The sequence below is a fragment of the Rousettus aegyptiacus genome, unplaced genomic scaffold (assembly GCF_014176215.1).
Source record: "Rousettus aegyptiacus isolate mRouAeg1 unplaced genomic scaffold, mRouAeg1.p scaffold_m13_p_3, whole genome shotgun sequence".
Classification (NCBI taxonomy): Eukaryota; Metazoa; Chordata; class Mammalia; order Chiroptera; family Pteropodidae; genus Rousettus; species Rousettus aegyptiacus.
The window spans coordinates 73940888-73959807 of NW_023416306.1; the positions used below are offsets into that span (position 1 = coordinate 73940888).

Consider the following 18920-nt stretch of genomic DNA (forward strand, 5'->3'; position numbering starts at 1 on the left):
TGTGGAGATACTACCCTCTCTCCATGTAGGCACCCCCTACCCATGTAGGTACCATCACCTGGCTTTAATAATTTCAGCTCATTCACTTCCCATCACTCCTTTCCCCCACTTCTGTTTACTTCATTTCATTCATTTAACCTTGTCATCATCCTCATCATTTTTAAAAATAGCAGTAATTGCTTTATATTATCTAAACATCACTCAAATTTCTAGTTGTCTTATAGATGTAAGTATGTTTGAATTGAGATCCAACAAAGGTCAATATATTGTAATTGGTTGATATGTATCTTACATCTCTTTTAAAATTGGGGGTTTTCCACATCTCTTTTTTCTTATAGTTTATTTATTGTTTGCCCACATGGTATTTTCTATAAACTGAACTTGTAGAGGGATATAGAATCTAGTCAAGTTGTTCTTTTATTGACAATATTTCATGAATAGTGCTATCTTCTTCCATCTGGATGCCCATGATGTCTGGTTCTCTCTATTCTTGTGATATTAGTTCTTTTATTTTGAAATAATTTCAAACTTACAACAAAAGCACAAAAATTTCCTATATACTATTCACCCAGAGACCCGTATTCAAGTTTCGTCAGCTGTCCCAATAATATCCTTTAATAGCAAAAGGACGCTTGTCATGTTTTTAGAGTCTTTCAGTGACCATACTCAGTCCTTTCTTGATCTTCATGAAGATTACAAACCAGTTATTTTTGCAGCATGATTCTTAATTCATGTTTGTGTGCTGCTACGTTATGATAAGATGGAGGTTATGCATTTTTGGCAGAAACATCTCAGGATGGATTCTATACTTTTCTCACTGCATCCTATCAGGGAGCACAAGACGTTATTTTGCTCCATCACTGGAAATGTTAAGTTTGATCACGTCAGTAAAGTGGTGTCTGCCAAGATTTATCCATTATAGATTATTTGTTTTCTCTTCATAATTAATATTTTATGGAGTGATGCTTTGAGACTATGTAAATATCCTGGTCCTCATTCAGCTTTCACCTTTTTATAGCCAAACCCACTTCCATCCATGACTCTGGCCTCTAATGACCACTAATCTGTTCCTCATTTCTATAATTTTATCATTTCAAGGATGTTATAAATGAAATCATACAACATGAATCCTTGTAAATTTGGCCTTTTTCACTTAACATAATTCTCTTGAATTTCGTCCAGGTTGTTATATTTATCTTCAGTGTATTTCTCTTTATTGCTGAGTAGCATTCCCTATTATGGATGTACCCGCAGAAGGTTTATCCGCTCACTCGTTGAAGGACATCTGAATTTTTTTCAGTTTGAGGTTGTTATGAATAAGCTGTTCTGAACATGCACATACAGGTTTTTGTGTGGGCATGAATCTTGTCATTACTCTGAGATAAATGGCCAAGAGTGTACTTCCTAGGTCATATGATTGTTGCATGTTTAGTTTTATATGAAACTGCCAAACTGTTTTCTAGAATCGCTATATCATTTTTCATCGCCACCAGCAAAGTATGAGTGATCAAATTTCTCTGCAGCCTTGCCAGCATTAGTTGTCACTGTTTATTTTAGCCATTCTAGTAGGTGTCTAATGGTGTCTTATTGTGGTTTGCAGAACTCACTTATTAAGTCTAGGAGCTTTTTGGAGATTCCTTGGGATTTTCTATATAAATAATCACACCTGCAAATAAGGGTAGTTTTATTTCTTCTCTTTACATTCTGTATGCCATTATTTCTTTTCCTTGCCATATTGTAGTGGCCTAGAACCTCTACTAAGCAGAGTAAGGGTCATGAAAGCAGACATCCTTGTCTTTGTCCTGATCTTAGGGAGAAAATGTTCAATCCTTCACATTTTAGTATGATGATGAGTTTTCAGTAGTTGAATTAATTTCCCTTTGTTGTTAACTTACTGAGATTTTTTTTTATTATGAATATGTGTTGGAATTTGTCAAATGCTTTTTCTGTGTTATTTGATATAATATGATTTTTCTTCTTTAGCCTGATATTGTGGATTATATTGAATGATTTTTGAATGTTTAAGCATTCTTACATGCCCATAGTAAATCCCATAAGATAATGGTGTATAATTCTTTTTATGTATTACTGGATTTGGTTTGCTAATATTTTGTTGAGAATTTTGTGCTTAAATTCTAAAGAGATGTTGGATTATAGTTTTATTTTTTTGTACTATCTTTGTCTGCTTTTGGTAAAAGTAATTCTAGCCTCATAAAAGGGGTTCGAAATGTTCCATCCTCATCTGTTGTCTGAAAGATATTGTATAAAATTGGTGTTTAATCCTCTTTAAATGTTTGCTAGCATTTTCCACTGTCTTAGCAGTAGTCTTTTGTCCCAAGAGGCTGAAGATTTTTCTGTTCATCGCACAGTATTTTCAAATAATACTCATCACTTTCCTCCCCTGAGTGAGCACCTTGTATCCATTCTTCATACATCCCCCAGACAGGTTAGGACAAACACATGCAATAATTTGTAAGTAAGGTCTACTCTGCTTCCCCAGGAACCAGGGACCAGAATCCAACACTGGGAATGTGAATTGTGCCATTTTCAAGACTGCCACCAAGCTGCAGGCTGCAGGGGATGGGGCAAGGACAAGGGAAAATGTTTCAAACATTTCCTACCATTGCCTTTGTTATTATTATTCAGCATTGCTTGGTTGCCGTACATCTTTCAGTATTTTCCAGAGTTCTGACAATTGTCACTTTTTTATTCTTGAAGGACATTTTTGCCAGATATATAATTTGTATATGACAGTAATTTTCTCTCAAAAAATGCTGTGCCACTTCCTTCTAGCCTTCATTTTTTTAGACGAGAAATAGCTGTCATTCAGATTGGCCTCTTCCTATAAATGTGTCATTTCTTTTTAGTTGCTTTCAAGGTTTTTTTGTCTTCAGTTTTTAGAAGTTAATTATTATAGTGTATCTTGGCATGGATTTCTTTGGCTGTATCCTATTTAAGGTTCATTTAGCTTCTTGAGCAAATAGGTTTATGTCTTTCCCCAGATTTGGGAGGCTTTTAGCCATTATTTCTTTGGATACTTTTTTAGTTCCATCTCTTTCTGCTTTGCCTCCGGGACGCAATGATATGAATGTTACCTTTTAGAATCCTACAGGTCTCTGAATATCTGTTCATTTTTGTTAGTCTGTTTTTCTCTTTGTTGTTCATATTGTATAATTTCTGTTGATCTGTCCTCAAGGTCACTAATCATGTTCTCTGTCATCCCCACTATACTATTGAGCCCTTCCAGAGAGTTTTAAATTTTGGTTATTTATTTTTCAGTTCTGTTATTTCTAGTTGTTGTTGTTGTTGTTGTTGTTGTTGTTGTTGTTGTTGTTGTTTTAATAACCTCTACTTCTTTGCTGAGAATTTCTATTCGTTTTAGGAGAATTTGTAGTTGTCGAATCACTTTTAGGATAGATTCTTTAAAATCCTTCAACGTATCATTTATCTCTGTTTTGCCATTTGTTGATTGTCTTTTCTCATTCAAGTCGTGATTTTCCTGGTTATTGGAATGACAGGTTATTTTTTATTGTAGATATTGTGGGTCTTGTTTCTTATTTTAATGAATATCCTTCCTGTTGAAGTGAAGAACCAGCTGAGTGCATACTCTCAGCTCCCTGTTCAACCTTGTTGACACCACCCAACAAAAGTAGAGCACTTACTTGTACTGCCTCCTTGCACATGAATGAGGTAGAATTTCAGCTCCCCCACAAGCTCTCTTGACACCTTTGTGAGAAAAGTGAGGCACTGCCTTGCATTGTCATGTTACTTTTAATTGGGGGTGTAAACCAGCTCTCTGAGGGAAAAAAAAGATGAACAGTTCCCCCCTGGGCCCCACTGCTATCTGGGAAAGGGGAAGTGAAAGGGTGATTCATCCCACTTGGTTGCTACAGGGTATAACTGAAGCTCATGGTCTGCTTCGCACCACATTTATTTTACATTCATAAGTTGATAGACATTTTTGTTATTTCTACTTCTTGGTTATTATGAGTAATACTGCTTTGAAATTTGTTTACAAGTTTTTGTGTGGACGTATGTTATCATTTGGGATGGGGTATATACCGAAGAGTAGAATTTTAGGGTCCTATGCTAACTCTTTGCTTATTCATTTGAGGAACTATTAGATTGTTTTCTAAAATAGTTTACCAATTTTACATTCCCACCAGCAGTCTGTGAAGGTTCTCATTTTTCACATCCTCGCCAAGACTTAGTCCTTATCTTACTTTTCAATCATAGTCATCCAAGTGGTTATGAAGTGGTATCCATTGTGATTTCAGTTTTTGTTTTCCTAATAGCTAGGATGGTGAGCATCTTTTCATGTGCTCATTGGCTATGAGAAAGGCCCATTTAAATCTTTTGCTCATGTTTTTTATTAAGATAAAATTCACATATTGTAAAATTGACTTTTTAAAAATATTCAGTGGTTTTATTTTATTTCTTCCCATTTTTAATCCCCCTCCCCCACTTCCACCCCTGTATGTTGGTACATTTAGTGGTGTCCAACATTTTTCTTAATCTCTATTCATTTTTCTTCATTCTTTATTTTCTCTCTTCTTTGGAGTGTATAATCTCTATCAGTCTATCTTCCAGTTATCTAATTCTTCCTTTTGCTGCATCAAATCTGCTGGTGAACGCCTCCAGTGAATTTTTTGTTGTTATTGTACTTTTCAACTTCTGAATTTCCAGTCGTTCCTTTTTTTATATTTTGTCTTTTTGTTTGATGAGACTTTGTCATCATAGCTTCCTTTGCTTCTTTAAGCATGGTTTCCTTTAGTTCTTTGAACATATTTATAAGGGTTACTTTGAAGTCTTTATCTATAAATCTGATGTCTGGGTCCTCTCACAGATAGTTTCAAATGATACTTCTAGATTCCCTCTTCTCTACCAGGCTAGTTTTGTTGTTTTTGCTTGTCTACTGTTTAGAGCCTTGACTAGACCAAGTGAAGTCTGTTTTCTCCATATTCCAAAGCTTCTGAGGTGACTCCTTCGAGGAGAGGGTGCAGCCTTAATCATGCAAACAGAAACACGGTCACCCTGCAATGTCCGTGTTGTGATCACACTCAGCTGTTAGGTTTCACTAATTGCCTGCTGGTCACTCTGCTGTTTTGAACAAAGCCTTGGGCACTTATTGCTCTTCAGTTTGATCCAATTAAGTTCAGGCAGTGGTGATTTTTGAGGCCAGTCTTTGAGGTTTGTTCTTACCCTGTGAGGACTCTTTGAAGTTGTTTCTTTCTCTTATTCTTTCTAATAAGTTAGCTGATTTACACTTTAGCTTATTGCTCTCATGAATCTGTCAGCCTCCTCTTAATTGCTTAACACCAAAGCCTCCATTGTTTTTGAGAACATTGTTAAGCCTGAACTTCTCTACACTATGTTTCAAATAAATACAGTTTCTTCAGAAAGAGGTTCAGCATTCTCTGTTTTTAAGGCCTGCCTTTCCCCCTGGGCAAAATCTCCTAAGCATGGCTCTGGAGCTTGGGGGTGAGGACAGTGGCCCCCTTCTCTAAGTGATACCTCGGCTTTGCATACTGAGTAGGGGTGGTAGCGTCTGATCTTCTTGTCTTGCCTTTCTCAGCACGGGACCTCTGACCTGCAAATGAGGTGGGGGGAGGGATCAAGGCCCCAGTAGTCTCAGCTTACCTTATTAAAAACTAAAAACATTGCTGAAAGAAATTAAAGAAGATCTAAATAAATTGAAAGACATCTTCTATTATTGGATTGGAAGACTTAATATTAAGATGTCAGTACAACCCAACAGGATCTACAGATTCGGTGCAATCCCTATCAAAATCCCAATAATATTTTTTGTAGATATAGAAAAATCCACCTCAAAATTCACATGGAATCTAGAAGGAGCCCCAGATAGCCAACATAATTTTGAAAAAGAAGAACAAAGTTGGATGACATGCTTCCTGACTTCAAAACTTACTAAAAAGCTGCAGTAATCAAAACAGTGTGGTACTGACATAAAGACAGACATAGTGATGCGGGACAGAGCAAATTTCCCCAAGTGACTGGAAGACCAACCCCTGTAATAAGAAAAGAGAGTCCTTTTGAGAATGTAGAAAGAATTCAACGCACATGCCAAAGTAGGAGTCAAAAGGGAAGTTTATTAGAAAAGGTAGACAGAGTGTGGTCTCCACACTCCACAGAGTGTGGTCTCCTCTTAGAGGCAGAGAGCAGGAGGGACAGTGAGAGAGAGAGACAGAGTAAAGGCACTGTGAGGCACAGTGAGAGACTGTTAAGTTACTTATAGGGACCCTGAGTATTCAGGGAATTCAGTTTATATGTCATTATTTAGCTCCCATTTTCTTCGATATGGACATACAGTGAGGAAGGGGAAGAGTATGTAGCATGAAAAGGTAAGAATATTAGAGTGAAAGGCCTATTGGTAGTTCCCAGCCGTTAATCCTTAGGTTCCCCATGGTTTTAGCCATAGGGAATGACTCTTGGCGCCTGTTTCCTCTACATAGGTATGGAGAATGGGTCTTTAGTAATCCAGCAGAAATCTTTTCTTATTCTGAAGGTGTCCTCCTGGCCTGGCCGCAGGGCCAATCAGCATATTACAGTCTCTGAATGTAGTTTGATTTAACATTTTAATTCTCTTGCCTCCTCCCTACATTAGGGGGAGATCAAGCCCTCAACTGAGAGAAGAGGAGGGTCCTTTGGCAGAGAGTGTAGAAAGAATTCAACACACACACCAAAATTAGGGGCAAAAGGAAGGTTTATTAAAGAAAGAGAAAAGCAAAGACTAGAGAAAGCAAGGACAAAAACCTAAGAAAAATCCCGGAGTGCCAGGGGATCCAGTTTATATATCATTCCCTAGGTAAAGTAAAAGATCTGCTGGCGGTTCCCATCCTTTAATCCATAAGGTCCCCCACGGTTTTAGCCATAGGGAATGAATGATTTTATTTTGTGTAGGGAACAATTTAAAGACTGTGTTTTTCCTGTTTTCCCTTCTACAGGTGTGGGGAAATGGATTGTTAGCAATCCCAGCAGAAATCTTCCTTTGTTCGGCTGAGGTCCTCCTAGCCTGGCTGCAGAGCTGATTAGCATATTACAGTCTCTGATTGTGGCTTGATTTAACATTTTAATTCTCTTGCCTCCTCCCTACATTAATATAAATAGAATAGAGATTCTAGATTTAAAAAAAAAAACAAAAAACATATGTGATCAAATGATTTTCACAAATGGTGCCAAGACTAATGAGGGAAAAGGGCAATCTTTTCATCAATTAGTAGTAGGAAAACTGGGTATACACATGCAATAGAATGATGTCGGACCCTTACCTTATGCCATATACAGAATTAACTCAAAATGGATCAAAAACTTAAACGTAAGAGCTAAAAGTATAAAACTCTTAGAAGAAAACATAGGGGAAAAGCTTCATGACTTTGGATTTGGCAGTGATTTCTTGGATATGATACCAAATGCACAGTCAGCAAAAGAAAAAAATAGATAAATTGGACTTCATCAAAATTCAGTCTACTAAATGGGAGAAACTATTTGCAAATCATGTATCAAAAAAGGGACTAATATCTCAACTGATATCTACGTGTATAACTCCTAATACTCAACAACCAAAACCAAACAATACAATTCAAAAATGGATAAAATGAATAGAAATTTCTCTAGAAAAGATATTCAGATGTACATAAGCACACAAAAAGATGTTCAACATTATTAACAACTATGGAGATGCAAATCAAAACCACAGTGAACTATTGCATATCCAGTAGGATGGTTATTATCAAAAGAAAAAGGAAAAGAAAAAAAATAACATGTTGCTGGTGATGTGGAGAAATTGGAACCCTAGTATATCGCTGGTGTATAAATGGTACAGCTGCCTTGGAAAACAGTATGGACGTTCCTCAAAAAATTAAAAGTAGAGTTACCATAAGAACCAGCAATTTCACTTCTGGTATTTACCAAAAGAATTGAAAACAGTGATTCGAGTAGATAGTTGTACACCGAAGGTCATCGCCCTACTCACAGCACCAAAAGTTAGAAACAACCTGAATTTCCGTCAACAGATGAATAGATAAATGTAGCATGGACACACTATGGGATATTATTCAGCCTTAGAAAGGAAAGAAATTCTAACACATGCTACATTATGGATGAACCTTGAAGATACCATGCTACGTGAAATAAGTCGGTCTCAAAAAAATATAATAATTACATGATTTCACTTATATGAAATACATAGCCCAATTCACAGAAACAGAAAGTAGAAGGGTGGTTGCCAGGGGCTGGGCACAGGAAAAGTGAGGAGTTAGGTGTTAAATGGATAGAGAATTTCAATTTGAGAAAATATTCTGGAGATGGTTGGTGGTGATGTTTGCACAACAATGTGAATACTTAATGCAACAGAACTGTACACTTAAAAATGGTTAAAATGGTAAATTGTGTTATGTATATTTTGCCACAATTCACAAAGAAATTAAAAAAAGGAGGGAGCTTTTTCTTTCTCTTCTTTCCCTTCGAGGAGTGAGCTTTCTCTTCCTCTTCTTTTCCCTTCTCTTCCTGAATATTCAATCCAAAAGCCACTGGGCAAGGCCATGAAAAGTAGGCATCCATACCAGAGAGTGGATCAGGCTGCAGCACCACAGGCCAAGCAGTGTGAGGGGGATCCATATGGGGGCAGCCCAGCAGTCATGAGAACATTGAGATAATCAGTGAATCTTGAGTGATGTCTATAGAACAAGGGGCAACTAGTAATTTATCAATCATAATTTTCTGATTTGGGGGAATTGTATAGAACATCTTTGTTTATGCGAAATACACGCTAAGTTATTTGGACCTGTGGGGCCGTGTGTTTGCAGCTTATTCTCAAATGGTTCAAAAGAAAATATTTCTTGTGTTATAACTTTTCTATAAGTTTGAGATTACTTCAAAATAAAAAATAAAATCCTCTCCAGAAATTTTTAAAATTAAAACTAAATTGTTGATCTGTGTTGCATGCTGCTGAGTAGTCAAATAAGACAGAACACCTTGAAACAGAGGCCATTGGAGACCTTAATAAGATCAGTGTCTAGTGTACAGTGGAGGTAGAGACCAGAGTTAGAGGTTGAGGATGAGACAGGTGACAAATGGAAATGGCAGATTCAGACACCTTTTTTTAGGAGTTTAGCTATGAAGGAGGAGGAAGGGCCCTCAGAAGAGGGATCTGGAAACAATGACATATACTAGGGATGTTGGGAAAATTTTAAATGGCGGTGGGGGTTGCGGTTTGAAGTTTTGTCTTCAGATATTTGAAAATAATGCAAGTCAAAAAGATGTTTTGTTTTTTATCTATAGAGGGATGAACTAGAACCAACATTTACAGAGAAATGATTTTGGCTCAACATTAGAAAACATCTTGATGTGTCTAGCAGTTGAATAAATTTTAGTTGCCTCATGAGAAGTTTGCCTCCTGTGACAAAAGTGGAAAACGAGAGACTAGAATATCAGTGTTCCAGCCCACTTCCAACCTAGTTCCTGAATGTGACTCTTATTGACTTAGGGTTGAGACTAGATGGACCTCCTCCTCCCATTACATTCTCAGGCCTATCGTCTTATGAGTGTTTAAGTAGGAGTTCTTAGCCCTTTCTGAAATCTTGAGTATAATAGGGTATTACCAATTATTGGGGTTCCACATCTGCTTGGGCTCTGTAGTGCTTTAACCAACGATGTGTAGAAATTAAAGAGGAAAAGGTTGAGGGTTCACAGGAACCTTTAAGTGGGTTTTTTGGTTTATTATGTTTACCACAAGTGTAGATAATTTCACATTTTGCAGTGACTAGTATCTCATTTGGTTCCTTAAATATCACTCTAAATAGGTCTGATTAAAAATATTGGTGGGTCTGGTTGCCCACCTGCAAACAGGCCAATGGCCTCAAAGGTATTGTGTGGAAAATGGAGTACAGTGCTGTGTTCATTATGCTGAAAGAGACGCCTTTTGTGCATTGATGATTATAGCAGCTCGAGGGAATGTAGAATTGCTTGCAGGATCATCTTTAGTTTTTTTTGCTGCTTTTTCTTGGAGCCTATTTTTTTTTTTTTTTTTAGAGACAGCGTATTTGGAAGCTAGAAGGGTAAGAACAGCAATGAGTCAGGGTCCCCTATGATTTTATATTAATGTAATAAATAAAACTGACATTTTTTCTTATGTATTTAGAAAACTACATTGTGAAAGGAGGGGAAAATAGATCGTTATTAGCAGATAGGTGGGAAAACAATAGTAGTGTTAGTTCTTGTGGCCTACAAATAAATAATAAATGGGCAGGAAGGAAAAAAGAAGGCGGAGAGGGGAATGCAGCTTAAAACAATGAGTTTCTACAGAAGCTCTCTGGCTGCCAGGAAAAAAGGCTCTGTACCTTTTGAGTGTCTTTTGAACTCATGGCCCTTCATAAAATTACTATAAGAAATTTCATTCTATGTAAATTTTTGAATTGATTTTTAGGTTGTAGTATAAATATGCTTTCTTATAGATGTGGGAAATAAAAACATGGGCATATATAACTAAATTGACCCACAGAATTAATAATGTGAGATTTCTGAGGTCAAGGAAGTTGGCACAAAAGCCTATTCTCAGAGATGGCATATCTTGATCTTTAGTTTAATGATGTATTTGTCTCTGACCTCAGGAAAAACCTGTGTTAAATTTCTAAAAATGTTCCTCCTTTTGACATCTTCATACTTAGTTATTGAAACATGTAAAGACTCAACTAAATTAAAATACAAGCTTTGAAAATTAATTTTGCTCACCTGTCATATCATCCCCAGGAATTTACTGGAGAAACAAAGAAATAAATTTTAAAATATCTTTTTTTTTTTTTTTTAATGTCTGATCTTGTTGGTTACTCTTAGAAAATCTCATTTTTGACTGAGCTCAGAGGTAGAAGCTCTCAGAGAGGATGCTCTACATCTCTCGGCATTCTGTTCCTGGCACTTTTCTTTGGTCTCCTTCATTCTCTTACCCAAAAGTTGAGTGTATTCTATGGCCTCTTTCTTAGTACACTGTTTCTTCAGAACAACATACTGATGTTTGTGTTGCAAGACGTGTGGAGTAATAAGACGCTGAATAATGGGGCCTTTGGTCCTAGGTTTCTTACCTTCTTTGCTTAAGGACTTCCTCACAACACAGTGGCGGACATCATCTCTTTTAGACAGAGACTGAAAAGTCTTCAGGTTCTGCCAGCTCCTTTGGGCCCCAGGCAATGAGGCACAGAAGTGAGACCAAGAATTTCTCCCATTTTTTTTTCACAATGACCAAGTTGAGAACATTCAGGTTGGCATCCACACACAATCCCAAACAGATTTGTGCTTTCTTTCTCCAGTCCTCCTTGATCTGTAATGGGAATGCCTCTTACTCAGCAGCAAGTAGACACAGCCATGGGTCAGGACACACTGCTTCATAGGGAAACTTTGTTGTTCTCACCACTGATTCAAACCACATATCCCTTCTATTCTTCACCCAGAGTGTCAGCAGCAACTTCTGTGGCCATACACATCTCATAATAGGTACGAAGTTTGTGATCATCATCCACTTCAATGAGTTCTGGCAGCCAGTGTCTGGGAAAGAGACGTTCAGCTTCATCCTGAAGCAGCCAACCACCTTCGAGGGGCCACAAAAAGGATATTTGTCTTGTTTTTAAGTAAAATCATTGATAATAGCCTACATATCTAACAGCAAAAGAATGATTAGATATATTATGATACATCAACTTGATGTCATAATCATTGTGCTTCCATTAAATGAACATTATGAGAAGATTAAAGCAAAATGGGAAGATAGTGCTGTGCTGCTTAGAAAAGTAGGTAATGAATATATCTGTAGTAGATGCAGAAAATTCATGTGTCTAAGGGAAAAGACAGGAAGAGAGACAAGTCTAGAGTGGCGGGTTGCAACTGAAGGTACGATTTCCTATTGTAAAGCCATTTGGCATAAATAAAAACTAGTTTTTAAAAATGGATTTGGCTTTGAATTGGGCAGTTTGCCAAGGAATAGTTTGGAGCATGAGACAGTGGAGTGACAGTTCTGATGTGTCTAGGGGAAGTATAGGCCTCTGCCCCCATATTGTGCACACAGGTGGGTAGAGCTCCACTTCAGCACTAGACCAGCTCCAGGCACATCCCAGCACCCATGGGAGCTCTGGGGTACATCGAGGACATGCTGAGAGGGAGAGCTGCTTCAAGTCCACTTCCTTAAAGACCCCTACACAGGGTCCCTCACTATCAGGTCCTCTCAATAGTTACGTGTTTATTTGAGGTCAGCCTGGTTCTTAGGATTTCACAGCAGAACTTACTCTTGAGATGATACATTAATGATCTCTTCCACAGCTCCATCCAGACAAGTCCCACCCTCATCAAATTTGTTTTCCTTTTCAGAACTCTTGAGAACAGACACTTGGACACTCCTCTGTGGGTGTCCTTAGAGTTGCAGACATCAGGCACCTCCTGCTGGCTAACTGAGACTTCCTAGTTGCCACCTCTCATGTCTTGTGTCTCAAATGGAGCTTGCCTGCCGGTTGTCTCACACACCTACCTTCTCATGGACTCCCGTGTTAAGCAGCTTCAGTGCCTCTCTGCTGCTCACTTAGGTGGGAAGTCCTGGCACCATTTCCATCCTGTCCTCCAGCTGCCATCTGTCTGCCTCGGCACTGTCTCACACCCATACTTTGCTACATTTACACAGTCACTGTCCCAGTAGGTCCCTAGTCCTGGCCTTCTAGCTCTGTCTCTGTAGGGCAGTGTTAACCTCCCCGAGGAAACTTGCTCAGAAACTTGAGTCTTGACTCCCCGTTCCTGAGATAACAGATAAGGACGCCTTGGTTGGAGCACTTAGGGCCCGACTTGCCTTCCATGCTCCATCTACTCTTTACTCTCCCGTAAAGCTCTGGGAGCTGGGCTTTCTGGATCGTTTACATTTTAAAAATTATTCTCTGTTGCTATATACAAAATAACAAGGGCATGGTGCTACATTCTGTGTGGGAATTAGGCACCAATTCTTTGTCTTATTTAACAAAGTTTATCCTGTTGGGGAGATAGAGAGCTGCTTTTTAAAAGGTACTTGCTTAAAGCATTACTGCTAAGTAAAACAGGACAAAGCAAAACAAAAGAGCCCTATCTATGACAGTAGGTTGTTTCCATCTGCACATGGCTGAAATACCATTTAGAGACAGAGAAAGGGGTAGGGGTGGAGAGTGGGTGGGCACCTTACAGCTTGATATTAACCAGTGAGGAGGTGGACAAGGACAATGGGTGGTTGTTAAGAGTTTCTGTTTTCTTTATATCCTTTATTCTCAAGTTACAACCTCCCCCTCATCCAGTTCCTTTTTTAAAAAATGTGATGGTTAGTTTTGTGTATGTGTGTGTGTGTGTGTGTGTTTTCCGTATGCCTCTGCAAAGACATTATCCAAGCTGCTTTTTCCCCAGTCACGACAAAAGGTACACAATTGTGTTTTTGAGTTTTTGAGAGGCCCAGCTACTGTAACTATCCAATAAAGGCATAACCAAGAATTGAGTTTTCACATTCTGAAAATAAAAATGTGAAAGGAAATGTCGTCTGATTCATGTATCTTCCCTATAGATGTCTTTATTTATTCTATCCAAGAATTTCTTTAATAGTTCTATCAAGAAAACAGAATATTTTTGGTTTTGAAAAATGAAATTGTGTTTTAATAATGTTATAAGGCATCTAGCATGTCCCACTTCATTACAATTAATTTTCTATCTTCCTTGTTCCAAAGAGGAGTAGAAAGAGAATTTTTTCCAACATGTTCAAGAGAATAGACATGAAAGGAATAAAAGAATTTAAATGTTTTAATACATGTGTAAAAGGCAGTGTTTGTATCATAAAGTTATTTTTCTAAATCCGTTAGGATATTTTCAATGTAATTCTTTGAGCTGTCAGATCTTTTAAAGGTGTTTGAGAAACAAAATAGTCACAATTTAGGAATAATTTATTGAAAATACATGTTATTCCTCCACACAGTTGAACAATCTGTCCAAAGCAGTCCACGTGGGACTTTGCCTGTGCAGCTCTGAGTGGGAATCAGTACTTTCTTTGTTCGTCACTATGGAAACAAGTCAGCCTATCCTGAATGGCCTTTAGATCATGCAGAATGATGCTCATATCTCAATATAAGTTCATCACAGAGCAAGCTGGCACTGACATCTCCTTGCCTCCACTTCTCCTGGGAGCCCAGAGTCATGCAGGAGCCACCCAGACGACTCTCGGCCGTCCCCTTCCTCAGCAACTTCTTCCAGGGCCGCCGGCACTCTGCCTCAGACCCCATCCTGCAGCTGCCACAAAGGCAGTCCTGCTCTGCCACTAAGATGCTCTCATCCTCCTCTCTCCAGGTGATGGTGGCGGTGTCCTCTGTCAGCTGTGCCAGGAGAAACCCAACTTGCCCCAAGAGAAAAAGTAAAGTTCCTTTTCTTCTTAAAGATTGCTACACCTTTGAGTTTAAATTATAGGAATATGAAGAGGCTGTGCTGTGTTATACCTTTTTAAATTTTGACAATTCTACATTATAGTTTTTACTGCCTGTCGTTTCAGTGGTTATGTAGTAGGAGATAAAATGATTGAATATTTTATGTTTTTCATTGAAAATATACTGTAGGAACAAACCTCATCCCCTTATAAAAGATCTACTTTGATAATTTCCTCTTCTTCGTGACCAATATGATATGTGGAGATAATGTATGAAAGTGTTTTCTATGGTAAGAGATAGTGCACTTAGATGCAGTTTAAATGGTTTTAATCCTGACAAAATGAAGAGTTAGCACCGGTGTCTCCTCTGCAATCCTGAGATAAAATGGAAGCTGTTTCCCAGGTTACTCTTGTGTATGGAGAGTGGAATTTTGAATCTTCTCTACCTTGTATGTTCTAGGAAATTCAGGACGTCCAGCACCAAAGTATACAAAAGTCGGAGAGCGTTTACGGCATGTCATTCCTGGACACATGGCCTGCTCCATGGCATGTGGGGGCAGAGCATGCAAGTATGAAAATCCAGCCCGCTGGAGTGAGCAGGAGCAGGCCATTAAAGGTGTCTACTCATCCTGGTGAGTGATTGTCAGTCTGTGGTAGCTCTCACCTGCTGCTAAGTACGAAAAGAGGATGAAGATGTATGTGGTGCCAGGAGGCAGTGGCTGTGGAAGAGGGAGTGTGGGGCTTTGAAGTTGTGACCTCACCTCCTGTCCCTGGCCTTGCCACCTAATGAACTGTGTCCTCATACAAACATTCTGAACCTTAATTTTCTCATCTGTGAAGTGAAAATAATAAAACCAACCCCACGGGGTCTTTTTCTAGTTAAGCGAAATAATGTATGTAAATACCTTAAAGAAATGTAACTGGATAGCTCATAAATTTCAGAAATTGCTGGAAATAATAAAAATGTGCTATAAATTTGAGAAATTATGAGGTATGTATGTAGTTGTCAGTTTCATATGGGTTAGCTTTAGCCTTGTTTTAATTGGTTCCTATATTCTGTATGAAAGGCCCCATTTTCACACAAATACACTTCCAGTCTGTCTCAGTTGGAGTGTTACAAGTTGTTGGTTCAGTGGACAATATAAGATGCTTGCATTGTTTATGGTATATACGTGTAATTCAGTCATTATTGAATTATACTACTTTTTATTATTAATAGTAAACTGACATTTTTTAATGTAGTGATATCTAAAAAGTTCTGATAATTATGCCAAACCCCATTTGAAACATACTTAAGAGGAATTCAATGTTTAAAGAATTCTAATGGTCAATCATTTTATATAGCCAGAACCCATTTACTGATTAGATATTTGTCAACCAGCCTCTCTAACTTACAACCTGTACTTTTTCATATTGGATTTGCTAGATATATGTATAGTGATATAGTCGGGGGTCCACTGTCCTGTTGTCCTCAGATCGTATTCTAGTCTATCACTGTCATTCTTAAAGAATGTGCTGAGAAAACAAACACTTTTCCTAAGGTGTGGTCAGATAAGTAAATTTATAATAATGTAGCTTAAGGCCACATTAATATTTTTGATTTATTGCTAACTAAACTATCTGATCTTTTTCATCTCGCTGCTTTCATGTTGCATCTCTCCTCATCTCATACTAAGTACCATAAAATTTTGGGGGTCCCAAACCTTTGGGGTCCCTGTTGAGTTTCAGGCATTACCCCAGGGGGAAGGGTGGTATCTTTTTGGATTCCTCTCTGTTCATTTAATGTCACTGTTACTTCTCTTGGGTTCATGTGACTCACAATTTCCGATAGACTGCCTGACATATCTTTTACAAAAATATTGTTGAGAAATTGGACCAAAATGGAGTGAAGCCAAAGCCCTAATGAGGGACAGCCATTTGCTGGATCTGTCCACTCAAACACTCAGTAAACATCCATTTGGCTACAGGGCAGGCACTGTGCTAGACACTTTCAAGTTATTTCATCTTCATAAATTCTTGTGAAGTAAGCATTAATAATGACATTTTATTGATGATATGATGTGCTACACAAATAGCATTTGAAACCAGGTCCAACTGACTCTGAAACTCCCATTTTTGGCTAACTTGCAATAGCTCAGCATTGATTCATAACCACACATGAGGATTTTTGCTAAAGACTTTACATCCATGTAATATTGAATTCTCACACCAACCTTGCAAGGTAGGTGTTATTATCCTCCTTTGACACATAGGAGGCTGAGCTGTAGATAACTCAGGAACTAGAAATGCCTTCCAATTGGTTCTCCTCATTTGGTTAATGACCCTTGGATAACTAATTCAGACTGTCACCTTTGCTGCCAACTGAGGTTTCCCCATCACATTCACTAGAAACTCATGAGAGTCTTTGAAAATGCTTTGTTGCAGTCTGTAAATACATATGTCCTGGAATTTTTTCCAGGGGTTTAAGCAGCTAGGATTTCTTAGAGCCCTAATCATAATGCAAAATTGAAGCTAGATTTGTATAAGGAGTTTATTATCATACAGAGTTGTCGAAATCATAGGAAAAGTAGAAGCCTAATACCTTGCTCTCTTAGTTCTTAGAGCTGGAACATTCTAGGTTTTGTGCATCTCACCAGTCCTTCCTTCCCATCTGTAGGGTCACTGATAACATCCTGGCCATGGCTCGCCCATCCACTGAGGTCCTCGAGAAGTACCACGTCATTGAGCAGTTCCAGAGGTAAATGCCACATCGTTCACACACTTTAATAAGCTCACTCGTCTCTGCCATTGCTTTTAACTTCAATGAAAAGGTGTTTTCATCTGTAAAGAGCTTATTTCAAATAAGAAATTAAGGTTTTGAGAATAATTAACAATGTTTTTTAATGCCAAAAGTGGTTACTTTTTTTAATGCTGGCTCTCAGTATGACTAATTTTTTTCTCGTTCCTTTTAAGCCATGGCTTAAAAACAATCATCAACCTGCAGCGGCCTGGTGAACATGCCAGCTGTGGGAACCCTCTGGAACAAGAAAGTGGTTTCACATATCTTCCTGAAGCCTTCATGGAAGCTGGCAGTAAGTCCTTCCACCCTCCTCTCCATGAGTTACCCGGGACAGCACTCAGAGACTGTTCTCTGCTCAGCTCTTAGGTTAAAAAGGTGATAGAAATAAATCCTCACTGCATGGTAGTAGGGCTCCTAAAGCATGAAGATGAGCTAACTTTGGCTTTAAAGAATGCTACCATTCTTCTATGTTATTGCTATTGAAAATGTAAGCTTTCTTTTTCTTTGAGAGGGGTCTTAGGGAGAGACCCTGTAGAAATAATGGTAACATCTGATTAGTGCCTGCATTAATTAACATTAACAGTATGCCAGGACCTGTCATCTCGTTTCATCCTTAAAGCAGTCAAGCAATATGGTTATTGTTTCTACTTCACACATGAGACCACGCAGACTGAGCAAGTTTTAATTTGCCCGAGATTACACAGCTTCACCATGGCAACAGGATTGGAACCCAGGCCTCACTGATGGTTTTGCTGTTGCACAGTTTTGTCCCTGGGTAGGATGCAGGGATTCTTTACGTGACAGTTCCAGAAGCTCCTTAGTCATGGGAACTTGGGGTAGAATCACAGCAGGCTAGAAAGGATTAAAGCCATTGCAATTTTGGAACTTGATTTTAAGAAGCTTGTTCTACCTATTTTTTTCCCACTAGGTGGAAAATTTGTATGTAACATCTTATGCCATTTATCAATCATTGAGATACATTTCTATGCTGAAACAGGACTGTATGTTTTCCCTTCATAGCGAGGTGTTTTGGCATATATTACTGACTTTATGATTTGCAGTCCTGCTTTTCCATAATTCTTTCTGTCTGAGTTTCAGCAAGAAATATCTTAAGTAATACAGAATGTGCTTTGTGAGAAATGCTAACAAGAAACTTACTGGAAATATAAAAAGCCTATTATTCTAGGCCTACACATCCAGTGAGATCTGCGTGCCTTACAGCTTTCTACTCTTCATGAATTCGCTCACTTTTTTCAAATATTTTTGCAAGTTTCTTCCCGTATGTTGATGTTTTTTCCTGTTCTCTTTTTCATTGCCCAGTTTATTTCTACAATTTCGGATGGAAGGACTATGGTGTAGCATCCCTTACTACCATCTTAGATATGGTTAAGGTGATGACATTTGCCCTACAAGAAGGAAAAGTAGCTATCCATTGTCATGCAGGGCTTGGTCGAACAGGTAAATTTTAGGAGGTAGTTTTATTGTCTTGTATATATTTAAACATATAATGAATAATATTTTTAAACATGTATTGTCTTTAAAAATGTAATTTTTCTTAACCAAAATAATGAAATAGCAAGCATTGTTTCACCTACAATGTTCTGAGCATTTTATTCTTATTGCCTTCTTAAGCAGCAATGTGAGTGTTGAGGGCAGTTAAGTAATTTGCTACATCTAGTAAGTGGCAGGGCCAAGTTTTAATTCATAGCTATTAGGTCATTG

General features: G+C 38.2%; 1 protein-coding gene and 1 pseudogene across 4 annotated transcripts in view; one reads left to right on the plus strand and one right to left on the minus strand.

Annotated features, from left to right (window-relative positions):
- The window catches only part of PTPDC1 (protein tyrosine phosphatase domain containing 1), a 61980-nt gene that overhangs the window by 25933 nt on the left and 17127 nt on the right, over window positions 1–18920 (plus strand). The window contains exons 3-7 of one of the 4 annotated variants that reach the window (XM_036239556.1): window positions 13979–14410; window positions 14880–15051; window positions 17076–17156; window positions 17372–17490; window positions 18519–18656. In XM_036239556.1, the coding sequence (XP_036095449.1) occupies window positions 14197–14410; window positions 14880–15051; window positions 17076–17156; window positions 17372–17490; window positions 18519–18656 (724 nt within the window). In that variant the 5' untranslated portion in view covers window positions 13979–14196. The remainder of the gene's footprint in view (window positions 1–13978; window positions 14411–14879; window positions 15052–17075; window positions 17157–17371; window positions 17491–18518; window positions 18657–18920) is intronic. The other 3 variants (XM_016125391.2, XM_016125389.2, XM_016125390.2) reach the window with 3 other exon arrangements.
- On the minus strand, window positions 10858–11581 carry LOC118615109 (annotated as a pseudogene).